The 13,811-nt window shown below is 41.7% G+C and overlaps 1 protein-coding gene across 5 annotated transcripts in view; it reads right to left on the bottom strand.

The window, feature by feature from the left end:
• LOC311518173 (solute carrier family 22 member 2-like) overlaps positions 1–13,811 on the bottom strand; it is a 32,860-nt gene that overhangs the window by 4,317 nt on the left and 14,732 nt on the right. The window contains exons 5-12 of one of the 5 annotated variants that reach the window (XR_014710910.1): positions 12,721–12,835; positions 11,972–12,078; positions 9,381–9,595; positions 8,778–8,886; positions 6,788–6,900; positions 5,508–5,607; positions 4,724–4,899; positions 3,476–3,562 (exon numbers count right to left, since the gene is read on the bottom strand). Coding sequence is in view for 2 of the 5 variants with exons in the window: in XM_084623720.1 (XP_084479846.1) it covers positions 3,499–3,562; positions 5,508–5,607; positions 6,788–6,900; positions 8,778–8,886; positions 9,381–9,595; positions 11,972–12,078; positions 12,721–12,835 (823 nt within the window). In the remaining 3 variants the exon portion in view is untranslated. Of the gene's footprint in view, positions 1–1,327; positions 3,563–4,723; positions 4,900–5,507; positions 5,608–6,787; positions 6,901–8,777; positions 8,887–9,380; positions 9,596–11,971; positions 12,079–12,720; positions 12,836–13,811 lie in introns of those variants that run through there. The other 4 variants (XM_084623720.1, XR_014710911.1, XM_084623721.1 and 1 more) reach the window with 4 other exon arrangements.

The following is a 13,811-nucleotide window of genomic DNA, read 5'->3' as shown; positions in this document are numbered from 1 at the left end:
AGGAATTATTTAAACTCAGTACCAATGTGGACACAAGAACAAATGGATATAAACTGGCCACTAGGAAATTTAGATTAGAAATTAGACGAAGGTTTCTAACCATCAGAGGAGTGAAGTTTTGGAATAGCCTTCTGAGGGAAGTAGTGGGGGCAAAAGATCTATCTTGCTTTAAGATTAAACTCGATAAGTTTATGGAGGAGATGGTATGATGGGATAACATGGTTTTGGTAATTAAATATTCATGGTAAATAGGCCCAATGGCCTGTGATGGGTTTTTAGATGGGGTAAGATCCAAGTTACCCGGGAAAGAATTTTCTGTAGTATCTGGCTGATGAATCTTGCCCATATGCTCAGGGTTTAGCTGATCGCCATATTTGGGGTCGGGAAGGAATTTTCCTCCAGGGCAGATTGGAAGGCCCTGGAGGTTTTTCGCCTTCCTCTGTAGCATGGGGCACGGGTCACTTGCTGGAGGATTCTCTGCTCCTTGAGGTCTTCAAACTACAATTTGAGGACTTCAATAGCACAGATATAGGTGTGAGGTCTTTTTTAGGAGTGGTGGGTGAAATTCTGTGGCCTGCATTGTGCAGGAGGTCAGACTAGATGATCATAATGGTCCCTTCTGACCTAAATATCTATGAATCTTTTATTGGACCCACTCCTGTTCATGAGAGAGACAAGCTTTCAAGCTTACACAGAGCTCTTCTTCAGGTCTGTCAGAGCTCTGTGTAAGCTTAAAAGCTTGTCTTTCTCACCAACAGAAGCTGGTCCAGTAAAAGATATTACCTCACCCACTTTGTCTCTCTAATATTCTGGGACCACCATGGCTACAACTACACTATATACCCTGACATATACACTTCAATGTTCTGCACACCGCTGGCCCGGTTCTTCTCAAAGCTCCAATGTAATCAACATATCTGCAACAGGATCCTAGTTCCAAGCGTAACTAAAGAAGAGGGCGTTGAATTCATTGTTTACTTAAAGGGGAATTTCAGATGGTTTAAGTCACATTCCAAAATGCCACAAAAGAAACCCACTGAATTCTTAGTGAGAGCTGTCATTTTTGTCACAATCCAGCCTGGACTGGAAGGGCTTGCTGGGAAAGCAACGCTGCAGATAAAGCAATTTGTAACTGAGACAGGTTTTGTATTGCATGCAATTACAGATATTGACTTTCCACATTCCAAAGGGAGATGTATTATTTGGGTGGGTGTGAGCACAGAACTACAGGAAATGCTTTTGCCTTCACACTCATGAAATTGTCACTGGAAGTAAATACCCTTAGAACTGCTAGGTAACCCCCAAGAAGTTAGGCATGCCAAACCTGTACTATGCAGCTTTTATTAAAACACAACTGTAGTTACAGACATTCAAATACAAGACAGAATTTCTACATTTGGTCTTCGCAATCAGTGATTTATTCCTCTCAGACTCAACTGTCCTCATTGCGTGTCTTTTCCATTTTGTTTGCTGCACACAGCTTTTCTACGTATGCTCATTAGATAAACTAGAAAACTTCTGTGCTCTTTAATAAACTAGAAAACTTCTGGGTTACAAGGTTTGTTAGGTTGGTGGCATGGTATCTCCTGGATGGACTCATAACTCAAAATTAATTGCAGTTCAGTCAAATCTAAACCAAGAACAAGCTCATTGTACTGCATCGATTGCCAACTCCTCTGGGACAAGGTTACACCACAAATTCCATCAGGCCCAGAAGGAGTTTAGCAGGAATCTTCAGGCACAGCTGCAAGCTCTTCTCACCTGGACTGTTATTAATTGTTTAGTGCCAGCAGTGTGCTTGGCTCTCTACAAGATTCAAAACGAAAACCATCCCTGCCCCCAAAGTGCTTGGAATCTAAGACAGACTCTGTGATGATGGGACACACTGGAGAGGGGTCTGAATGATTCACTTCTAGTGACTATCGGAGAAGGCAGTTGCTGTGCAGATGGAATGAGAAGGAAAAACTATGAATAAGGAGTGACCAACAGGGGGACTAGAATGGGAAGAGGAAATGAATGGGGGCTTCCAAAGGGATGTAGTGAGAGTTGAGACCAGAAATCTAAACTGGACTGGAGTTGTGGGGGCCTTGGATAGTGGTTAGTCAATGGCCTCAGTGCAGTTAGAAATCTCCATTCTCTCAAAGCCAGCAGTTACCTCAGGATTATCTTTAGTACCTGCCACCTTGGAGCAAACCACACACCTGATTGGTGGTGATGGTTTCTGAGGCACTTTACTCAGTCATCTTTCCAACACCAAACTGGTTGGCAACAGACCTGTAGCAGTCTGCGGTAGCCAGCTTCCAGATGATTATAGCAACCTGCTTCTGGACCAGCAAGGGTGCCCTCATCTACACTGGAGGGTAGGAGCAAGCCAGACCTACTGCTGGTCATTCCAGGTCTGCATAAAGATGTGATCCCACTAGGCTGTGCTTGTGGCCCTGTCTCAAAAGCACCAGTATACGTAGCTATGCTGATTGTACTGAGGAGCATTTGCCACTGCAGGTCTGCCAAGCCAGGGTACTTTTCTTCCTCTGCCTGCTCCTGCTCCATCATGAAATCCATCAGGTACCTCTGGTGGGTCAGAAAACACCACTGAAATATCCACTAGCACCTCACGGAAGCTCTGCCCGTTTCCTGACACAGGAACGAAGGCAAAAGGAGAAGCTTGTCAAAAGCCACCTCCTCCATCTTGCTGACTCCAGTAGCTAGGAGCACAAAGATCAAAATGACTGCTGGGCTGGCTGCGTTGATGAGCTGTTTAAACTTTCTGTAGCATGCAGGGTAGGCAGTAAAGTTTGCCCACAGTGCATCATAGGCAAAGGACGAGAGCGGCCACATTTCAGGAGGGCGCTAGGGACTTTGGGATATGGTTGTTTGACTTGGGTCAGCGTGCTGCAGTGTTCATGCCAGAGCCCAGGTTCAACCCCAGAAAAATCTTAATGTAGGATTAATAATCAACCAGTGTTGACATTCAAGCCCAGAGTTCTCTAACATGGGTCAGCTGACTCAAGTTCTACTAACCCTGCGGTTTCATTGCAGCGTAGAAATACCCTAAAGTAATCTCTGTATTAATAAATATTCAGATACTACAGGGATGATGGCAGTGCAAGTATCTGAATAGATGTGTGTAGTCTATGTGATTAGCAACCAAGTTCCAAATTACTGTCCTAAAATGTAAATACACCATAATATGGTAAGAGGGAAGAAGGTACTTGGTAGCTTGCTGTGCCTTTTGGACAATGAAGCAGAAAAAAATCTTAAGTATGTGGAACCAGGGATTAGAGGTGCATAAAAGGAAGCAAGGTTCTACAGTGTGTGTTATTTACAAACTATTTTTGTATTATTGTGCCAAAGACAGATCACATTTGGAGTGTGCAATAGGGTGACCAGATGTCCCAATTTTATAGGGATAGTCCCGATTTTTGGGTCTTTTTCTTATATAGGCTCCTGTTACCCCCCACCCCTGTGCCAACTTTTCACATTTGCTGTCTAGTCACCCTAGTGTGCAACTTCCTGTGTTTGCACGTGGAGGTAGATAATTTTCTCCCGAGGATTTTCTTGCCTAAAAAGATGAAGCAAAAACAAAAAGGGAATCAGAACAATGATGAAGTGAGAAAAGAGCATGCAATATCCAGAAACAAAGAATAACCAGGAACACAGAACACTAGTGACCAGCTAAATAAAAAGGTAACATTTTCAGAACATCTTCATCCCATTTTCAAAAGTGATTTAGGCACTTTGGAGTAAGACTAATTGGAATTAGGCTCTTAAGTGCCTACGTCACTTTTGAAAATGGGTCTTATGCTCCTAAATTGCTTAGACACTTGAAAATTTTACCCAACAGCCAATATGCTAATTCAACTTCAACATCAGTTTGTAATTCACTTGGGATGAGTATCCTGCAGTTTTTTTGTTCTTGTTATTATATGATCAAGCACATACTACCAACTGTTGACTTAATGCTTTAACTAAAGGTACACAAGCATAAGCTTAACTTTTAGCCTGTGTGTAGCCCCATCGATTGCAATGTGACTACTCATGTACTTAACATTAGGCATGTGCTTAGGTAATTTGCTAAGGTACTTTGACTATCTGAAGAGACATATTCAGCAATAACATAGCACATTGCATAGCTTATAGGCTAAACTGCAGATATAGTTTTACCACATACTATTTGTTACTTCATATAGGTGTCATATATAGTAAATTTAATTGGATTCTTAAGATGTCATCATGGGTTCAAAGGTCGTCTAACCTCATATGCACTTCTGGTCACTGACTTCTGACTTTGTGAAAATGAGCTGTCTATTCCCAAAGACCTGATGTTTGCTATCCCTCTCAACAAACATTGACATCACTGCACTCGGTGTCTGATAACAAGGACTCATCTTTTTTTATTCTATAGGGGGGAAAGAAAAACCTCCCCCCACCTGCCCAAACAGCATTTGGTCAGTCATACAATGAGTCTGAGAGGCTGATGTTGCTATCCAAAGTCCAACTAATGGCCTACAGTTGTTCTTCTCAGTTTCCGGGCAACTAGTTTTCCCAGTGCAACAAACTGAAGCCAGAAGGTTCCTAAATTAACAAGCTGTGCTCTGGAGGCAGAGAAGGTAGCCAGCCAACCCAAAAATAGCTCTGGGCAGGAAAAGGTTTTGAGTAAAACTATCAGAGTCACAATCTGCTTACTCATTTCCCCCTACTATACCCTGTGCCAGACCCATACCTGACAACATCCTTCCCCTGGCATGTCAGCATAACTATGCTAGTCAGCAAATTCAAGGGCTAGAGTCATGGCTCCCACTCCCTACTCCATCCCGTCCACTTGCACCAGGTTGGGATGCAACATCCCCACGGAGGCTGCTTTCCTTCCTGTTCTGCTACCCATGATCAGGGTAGCCACTGCAAGGCAATGAGAGGGTACATAATGCAAATTCCAGGTCACAATATTGCCGTCAGACATATGTAGATAGATCACACTATTTTAATATTTACAGTATTTATGAACATCAAATATTGGTAGAACTATTATATAAATTCTTATATTTAATAAGAAATTATCAGAAGCAGCATGGAGTTTTCTTTTGGAGAACACAATGTCTATCTACCTGTTTTTCTTCTCAGTCCTAAGAAAAATCACCATTGGAATAAAAGTGCAAAATAATAATTTCACGGGATTTTGTGGTGTGTTGGGAGGAGGGACAGGATGTATGCACCTGCTGGAGATGTCAAAATTGAACATTTTTCATAAAGCCATTAAACACCAGGGATCCAGTGGTCACCATTATACACTACAGTTACCTTCTGAATGCAAAATGAGCTTTGCCATTGTCTACATAGCATTCGTATCCCTAGAACTCAGAAGTATACTGCAGTAACTATGCCACAGATACCATGATGATTTCAATGACAACCACTGGATGTACATTTACATTGTAGCTTTTTCTGTTAGTCTTTTCTTTTTCGAAACATGAACAGCTCCAACAATCTGAATGTGCCACCTGACTCACCTATGCAAGTTTTCTACATCTTCAATAGTCTCAGGTAATATTTTCCCTTTGGTTTCAGGCAGCAACACCACCAATCCACTAGCAATTAAACCAACCACAGCTTCAAATTAAACACACACGAGAAGACCAAGTTAGAACCCAACTCACATCATAGGATACATTTGATGCCATCTGGCTGCAATAATAATTGCTGAATTTAATTAAAACAACAAAGTTGGTAGAAGAGATTTTGTTTTTTAACATACAGAAATAAAGGGCCAAATTTTGCTCTATAGCGAATGTGCGCGCATGTGTGAGTATATAGAATTTTTTTTATCACAAGGCAGGTTCACAGCTTTTCAGGGGTCTCATTGCGGCATTACTGAGATAATTATAGATAGTAAAGTTTAATTGTAAGCTACGTACTGTAATGGTATATATCAAGTTGGAAAGGCATGTTTGAGGAATTATAGTCTGTATATTTGTACGACATGAAATGTATTGGATTTCTCGGTCACCATGAGAACAAGATTTTAAAAATTACAGTTAATCTCTCACTCACTAAATTCCTGGTTACCAACTTTCATAAGCCCCATTCTAAAATGTATGTATTATTAAGTCCCTTGTAAATAATATAAATATGCTCTTTATTAAAAATAATGTATTGCCTTCAAAGACAGACTTCTAGCGATAACGCACTAGTCCAAAGACTTTGAGATTTTGCAGTACCTGGCCTGAAGTTTAGATTGACTAATCTCCAGGAAATTTCAGCCTGTTTTGAAGAAGGTTGCTTACTAGTCTATAGCCTATTTTAAAGATGATTACATGGCTGTCCAATCAAAAAAGAGAATATTGACAAGACTGAAGTATGCAACATCCTTAATAATCCATAAAATATATCCAACAGGCACCATTTGAAATGACAACATCTTGTCTCAACACAGAGACCAAACCACAGAAGTGAGAAAATGACTCTAATGAATACGGTCAACAAATTGACATGCGATCTGAATTTTGGTAAATTTCACAATCCTCTTCAACTTGTCAAAGCAACATTTGTTAGTTTGCAGCTTTTTTTTAAATAAAAAAGCACATAAGAAACCATAATATATATGGACGTGGACTCTGACTACATACACAACTCAGAAGTGAGCTATTAGTTTATTATGATTTGAAGGTTTTGTGAAGGGAAAAATATTCTCTCCTAGATTTGGAATCAGTTTCTCAGATTTGTTTGTCATAACTGAGGCATGGTTAATACACCTGAGGAACACTCCACAAGAAGGTAAGAAAATACTTACCAAAAACTACAAGTGGCAGCTCGTGCCAGATCTCTGACAGCCTGTAGACAATGAATGGGGCTAGTATCCCACCAACATCACACAAGGAAGAACAGACCATTACACCAAGGTTCCTGATTGAACAGCAAAACAGTCATTGCACTATACTGGTCTGAAAAAGTTCTGTAGCTGGAACAGAATACATTCTGCCATAAAATTGTGATGATTAACTATTTGCATTACTGCAGTGACTCAAAGCCCAGGCATGAACCTGGACTCCATTGCACTAGACACTGTGCAAACAGAACAAACATCCCTGTCCCAAAGAGCTTACAATCTAAGCAGGAGACAACAGATGGGGAGTACAAGGAAACAATGAGACTATTGGTCAGTATGATAGGCTGTGGTTTCAGCAGCCTAACCATAATAAAATACCAAAATGGAATCATAAGTCCTGATTCTCTCCTGCCTTGCTCCTCATGAAGTCATTCACACCTGTGTAGCATAAGACTATAACCCTACCAAATAGCCATGGGAAGGTTTACACCTCTTTTGCATAAATGTGAGTAAGTGATTCCCTGAGATTCAGAGAACTTTCTACAGTTTCGTGTGAGCTCTTTCTGCCTTGTGCTGATTGGCTGGCTACACCAACCCTCGTCATCCCTCACTGTCTGCCTCAGTTTCACTCCACACCTGCCCCTCTTTACTCTCTTCCAATCTGTTCTGCCCTCCCTTCCCCACTTCCCTTCCCATTTAGCTGATTTCCCCCCCCCAATAAAAATATCATGAAGTTACCCCTCCCACCCACCATTTCTATTCTCTCTGTTTAGATGGTAAACTTTTCAGGGCAGGTACCATCTACTACTCTGTTTGTACAGTGCCTAGCACACTGGGGCCCTACTCTTCACTGGCTCTTAAACACTACTGTAATAAACATGATTAATAATAAACTTCAAGGTAGTAGAGAATCAGGCTCAGAGTGTCCCATTAGAACCTGCCACCAGATAGAACAGAACTTTGAAAATATTAGCTACATTATTTTAAATAACTGTCAATGTAGGGAGATGTTCAAAGGTCTGCCTAATGTACACGTCCATAAAAAAAAAACAAAAAAAACCCTTCAGTAGCTTCCTAACTAGAGCTTATAGGCAGAATGATCTTTATACAGGTTTCAAATGAGCATATGGGAATCTAGCAGTTTCTACATAATATGGGCTAAATTTAGATTCTTTCAGGTTTTTGGGGGGGGTTGTTTTTTTTTAAAAGGCGATGAATGCATGTACCTAAAATCCTCTTATAAAACTGCTATCCAAAGCCGGCGTTCATGGTAGATTAAGTTTCATAGAGTTTAAGGCCAGATGGGATCATTAGATCATCTACTCTGTATATCACTGGCTCTTAAATTTCATCCAGTTACCCCTGTACTGAGCCAAGTAACTTGTGTTTGGCTGAAGAATATCTCCAGAAATGCATCCAGTCTTGACTTAGAATAGAATTGAAGACTTCAAGAGATGGAAAATTCATCACTTCCCTTAAAGATCAAAAGGTGCCCCAATCCACCAACACATTGGGGCTTCCAAAATTTCAACCAGCCCAGATTCTTCCCAGTCCTCCTTAATTCAGCTCCCCTCCTCAAATAAACTTTTATTCTACTTCCATCTTCCTGCTCTCCCAGACCCCTGACAGACTCTCCATTTCTCACCCATTCATTATTGTCTCTAGCCCCTTTCAACCTCTGGATTTGAAGGACAAGAATCTTGCTTTAATCCAGCTCTGCATGTTCCATTTGCAGTGCAATGTATAAGGAGAAGTTGCATGTTCTGTTCCTGCATTAACTTGTCTTTTATTCAATTTTCTACGTGATCCATTTGCATAATGTTCTTTAGACATCAATACATCTATAATTCTGGACCATTTCTGTACTAATTGTTAAGTCAATATAAAATACAACATATCTGTCAGTTTCAACAGCTGCCTTTCACATCATGCTGTCCCCAGACAATGCACTCACCTCAAAAACGTTGGGTACAGTTCAGTGTTTACAAAGCAAACCATTTCAATAGACATTGTAATTCCCATTCTCCCAATGCAACCTACAGTCACTTTTAGCCAGTGAATATCTGCAAAGGAAACAGTTATTTCACTTACAATGTTTTCTGGAGGCTTTTTGGGCCAACGGTCATTGGGTAGGATGAGGTTATCTAATGAAACAATGTTATTTTTAGTAGAATCCAATAATCCTGTATTACTTTAATTTTATTAGTTCAAAAGAACTGCTATTAATTGTATAAAGCAGCAGATTAAAACAGTTAGCACCACATGAGTTATTGTTAAATGTGATTTGCAAAGTTATGTACGGTACCCTATTTCCCCAAGATATTTCCTATTAATTCTGATGTCTGCAAAAATGTAGACTTTCATTTATTCCATCTCACTTCTGGGGTGTGGGGGGCTGGAGGTGTGAGAAAAGTCTCCAGCACCTGTCAGGTGCACAGCTACAATCCCAGACATGCTTTTGCAAACTTTCAAACCTAGACTATAGTGAGACAGATTAATGAGGTCCCCAAGAGGTAACACTGAGAAGGTAAACTACTGGAAACCTCTGACAACTCACCTTCGGGGATTAAAGCCATAATGAGACAGGCAGCGCCTGCCACCAAAGTTGCCACAGCCCAAGGATAGCGACGGCCAATGTGATTGATTGTGAGAATGATAATGATGGCAGCTGGAAATTCAACAAGGGCAGAATAGAAGAAATCCAGATACATGTCCCCACCAGCCATTGCCATGTGCATGATGAGCCCCTGGTACAGAAGAGCACTGGTCAACCTAGGCAGAGAACAGAGCCCAAGCTTCTTAAAAGATCTAGTCAAAGAACAGAGACCCGTTTCCTCTTGGAGTGCACATAAACAAACCTTCTGAACCACAATTAGGTCAACAAAACCAACTTCAGCTCTAATTTACTCAACAGTGTAGATGAAAGCCTGAGAGAAGAACAGTAGAGATTAATGCTGGAAAGCAGAAACTAGAGGTAGAGTTTACAGCCCATAAAATAATATGGTAGTTCAGGAACTGAGCGTTGAATATAAAATCGGGTAGGAAATATCAATAGTATCATAGACTCAGGCTAAAAAAGCTTTCAGCCTACCCATACTTCTAGCTCTGAGTTACAATTATGGGCTTATGACCACTGAAGGAATAGTCCTTTGTCAAGTGCCCATTCTGCCCTCTGCATCCTCACCATCAGACATAATGGAGACTTAGATGGGCAGTTGGACAAGCAATGCGTTTTCTAAATAACTCCTTTTAACTGCTCAGACGGTTGAAAAAAGAGCTCTTAGTTAAGAGCAAATTGACCACGCAATTGGGGAGCGAGTTCAGAAGGTAGGCAAACTCCTCTAGTCAAATGCTTGTATTAACATTCTCATCTTGCCTCAAGAAATAAATTTACTTGTAATTGTTTCATATAAGGATGAGGCTAAGAGCTTGTCCACATGGCAAGTTACTGGATGGAGACCCAGGGTGTGAATCTACAGCACAACAGCTTGCCATGCAGTAACGTCCCACGGGGAACTACTACAGTGCACTGAAAGGCCGGGAGCGTGGCTTAGCGCAAATCTTTCACTGCGCTGTAGCAGGGTCCACGTGACAAGTTACTGCATGGAAAGCTGGTGCACTGCAAGGTTGCGCCATAGTAGTGGCTTGCTGCACAGTAGCACACCGCATAAACAAGCTCTAAGACTGGGAAATTCTGTCATGGCAACACGGATTTGTTGTAATCATCCATGGTGGCATATGGTTATTATTTGTGTCGTGGCAACACTGAGGTTGGTGCTGTCTTAGACACAGAATACACACAGTTCTTGCCCAGAGGAACTTGCAATCTAAGCAAATGACAAACACTCTGCTCCAGTTCTTGGGGTTAGATATGTGGTGCTATAACTTACGCACTGTTAGTTTGGCAGAAGTGTCTACAAAAGGAGAGAGTAAAAAAGGAGCAAACAAAAAGATGGCCTCTTCTACCCGGTTTTACACTTCTTCCTCCCTTTTGGTTGCTTTTGCTAATATAAACCCTGCCCACTCAATCACTGGTTGAACAAACTGGGTATAAGAACTAATGGCTCTATCACGGAGTGATTTCTTTACTGTACACAAGGCCAAAATGACTCCCCGTAGGCCTTGTCCAACCTCATTAATAGCACAGATTTCTGTTAGTGCAATTGGTACAAATTTCTGCTTGCTCTTGTCTCTGCTTAGGGGTCAGCACCAGCAGATCTACAGAGATTCCTAGAAGCTAATGGGTGACTATGAGCTATTCCTGAGTGCAGGCAAAGCCGACGGAGTCACTTTGGCTTTGTCTATACTAATCAGTATTGCAAATAGATTGCTTTACATCAATAATTCCACCATCAATTGAATGTGTCCACACCACGGCTGCTTTACATTGATTCAAGTGAGATGGCTCCTTCAGCCAGTGAACCTCAGTCCTCAGATGAGGGACCCCTCCCACATGGTATTCCTCAGTTACCTCCCACTTCACAGCAACCCCCTCCATCACACTGTCCCCAATATCTCCCTATTCCCTGGCTAACGTCAGGCCTGGGATAGGGAGACATTTCTGGGTATGGCAGATACTGTGGGGGGGTCACAATGAGGATGGGGGTGCAACTATCAGACCTGATATTGAGCCCGTTGTGCCAGTGCATTGCAGCCAACAGTTACTCAACTGATTGAGCCTGCACCAATTTAGGCTACCCCAGTTCTTACCCCTATCAAATTTTGGGGTAACTGATACCAGTTTTTGTCTCCTTACAGTTGACTGAAGCACTTGTCTACATAGATGTAACGTGCTCTTAAACTGATGGAGTGGGAAACAAGTTTAACTTCTCTATGTGTGGAGAAGTCCTCATGTGGCCCCATAATTCATCCATTGGTGACCAGACACATGAGGTCATCATGGCAATGGAGCGAAATTAAAACCACAGCTAAGAACTCTAGCTCATACTATTCCAATGATCTCCCCTGACAGGACTGAGAGTAACTGAGAAACCTCCCCAGCAGTACAAAGGAGGAAGAAAGTCTGGAGCATGAAAAAACTGAGTTCTGAGTGCAGGAAACAGGGGTAAGACAAAACTGGAACTTTAATGCTTTGTAATAAAAAGTAAGTCTTAAGATGACTTTAATCTTTTTTTTTTTTTTTTTTACCAGTTGTACATCAAAATGAATGTGTGTTTCCGCATCTGAGGTGTCCTGACAAGGTCCATGAATGAAGGACTCAGCTTTTCCCCACCTTCCTCTTCAAGGTTAATATTCTACAGAAGAACCAGTGCATTGTTAATTAAGGGCTAAACCAGGTGACAGAAATTTATCATGTTAAACAGGAAGGGAGGTGATATATTGTAATATATATTAGACATGTTACTTAATACAATACATAAGAGCTTCCTGAGAAACGCACCACTCCATTGTGATTATTGCATGGAATATGGAGGAGAAGGATCACAATGATAACGAGGGAATTCTTTAACTTCACTTCAACAGTTTTAGTCATTCCTTATCTTTTTGATCTGGCGTTTCCTAAGTAATTTCTCCAGGATCTCAAGCGTAATTCTAAATAATTTCCTTTTTCTTTAGTCTTAGCTGAACAGGGTCATGAGTCAGCAGCATTGCAATGCAAAATGTTTCGGCTCTCGAATAAATAAGAACCTTGGCACAGCACTGACACCTGGAGTCTATTCCCGGCCTTGTTTCAAACCTCCTGCATGATCTGGGACAAGTGTCCGAATCTCTCCTTGCACCAGCTTCCTCATATGTACAATGGGGGATAATAGTTATCCAGCTGGGACTGTGTGGTTACCTTTGATATTTACCAGCAGGTAGAATTCCTCAGGTGGAAAGCATTATAGAAAGAACTTTTATGTTGTTCACCTACAAGCATAAAACCTCAAGCCCACCTGAAAATGGGCAGGCAGCTTTTTCCCATTCTTTTTGGCAATATAGTTCACAATCTTCATGGCCTTGTCATTCTGCTTCTGAGATATCAGCCACCTTGGAGACTCAGGCAGACACCTGTAACACAAGCAAGCAGACGCTGCAATACAGAAAACAAAATGGTGCATCCACACTGAACCAAGGTTGTGGAGACAGTACTTCAGTTGAACACACACAGTGACACTACTTTCTGCTTTTCAAGAAAAGAACAGTTTGCCATGCTGCAAGATGAAGTTGGAGGAGGAGCCTTGGCAGTAGCTTGATTTTACTGGAGATGAACACACTCATGATAAAACAATATGAAAACCTTGCAATAAGAACATGTGTAACACTTGCCCAGTCAGTTTACTCCTCATGAGGAGCAATTTTCCAGCTACAGTAACTCCTTGCTTAACGTTGTAGTTATGTTACTGAAAAATGCTACTTTAAGGGAAATGATGTTAAGTGAATCCAATTTCCCCATAAGAAATAATGTAAATAGGGAAGGTTAGGTTCTAGGAAAATTTTTTCCTGGAACCTAGCCTCCCCTATTTACATCAGTGTGTGTGTGTGTGTGTGTGTACACACACACACACAGTACAAGTTTTAAACAAACAATTTAGTACTGTGCACAGCAATGATGATTGTGAAGCTTGGCTGAGGGTGAAGTCAGAGGGTGGGATATTGCCCAGGGAATGCCTTACTGCTAAATGATGGACTAGCACTCGGCTGAGCCCTCAAGGGTTAACACACTGTTGTTAATGTAGCCTCACACTCTACAAGGCAGCACAAGTGGAGGGAGGAGAAACACAGCATGGCAGAGAGTCAGGCAGACACACAGCGTGCGTGCAAGAGAGACAGACACACAACGTGTGTGAGAGACGCACGTTGCCCCTTTAAATACGCTGACCCCACTCTAAGTACACTACCTTTTTAAGTAGATCAGCAAATTGAGACAGCAGCTGCTGCCAGCAAGCTCCCTCCTTCCTGAGCACTGTCGTGTTCCCCCCCCCCCAAGTTTGTGGAAATGAGGTGCAGGAGTAGGGGGGTACACCCTGACATCAGCACCCCTCTT

This window comes from Lepidochelys olivacea (assembly GCF_965140295.1).
Source record: "Lepidochelys olivacea isolate rLepOli2 genome assembly, chromosome: 3".
NCBI classification, from domain to species: domain Eukaryota; kingdom Metazoa; phylum Chordata; order Testudines; family Cheloniidae; genus Lepidochelys; species Lepidochelys olivacea.
The sequence above is the reverse complement of the archived record's forward strand: the minus strand, read 5'-3'. Positions and strand labels throughout refer to the sequence as shown.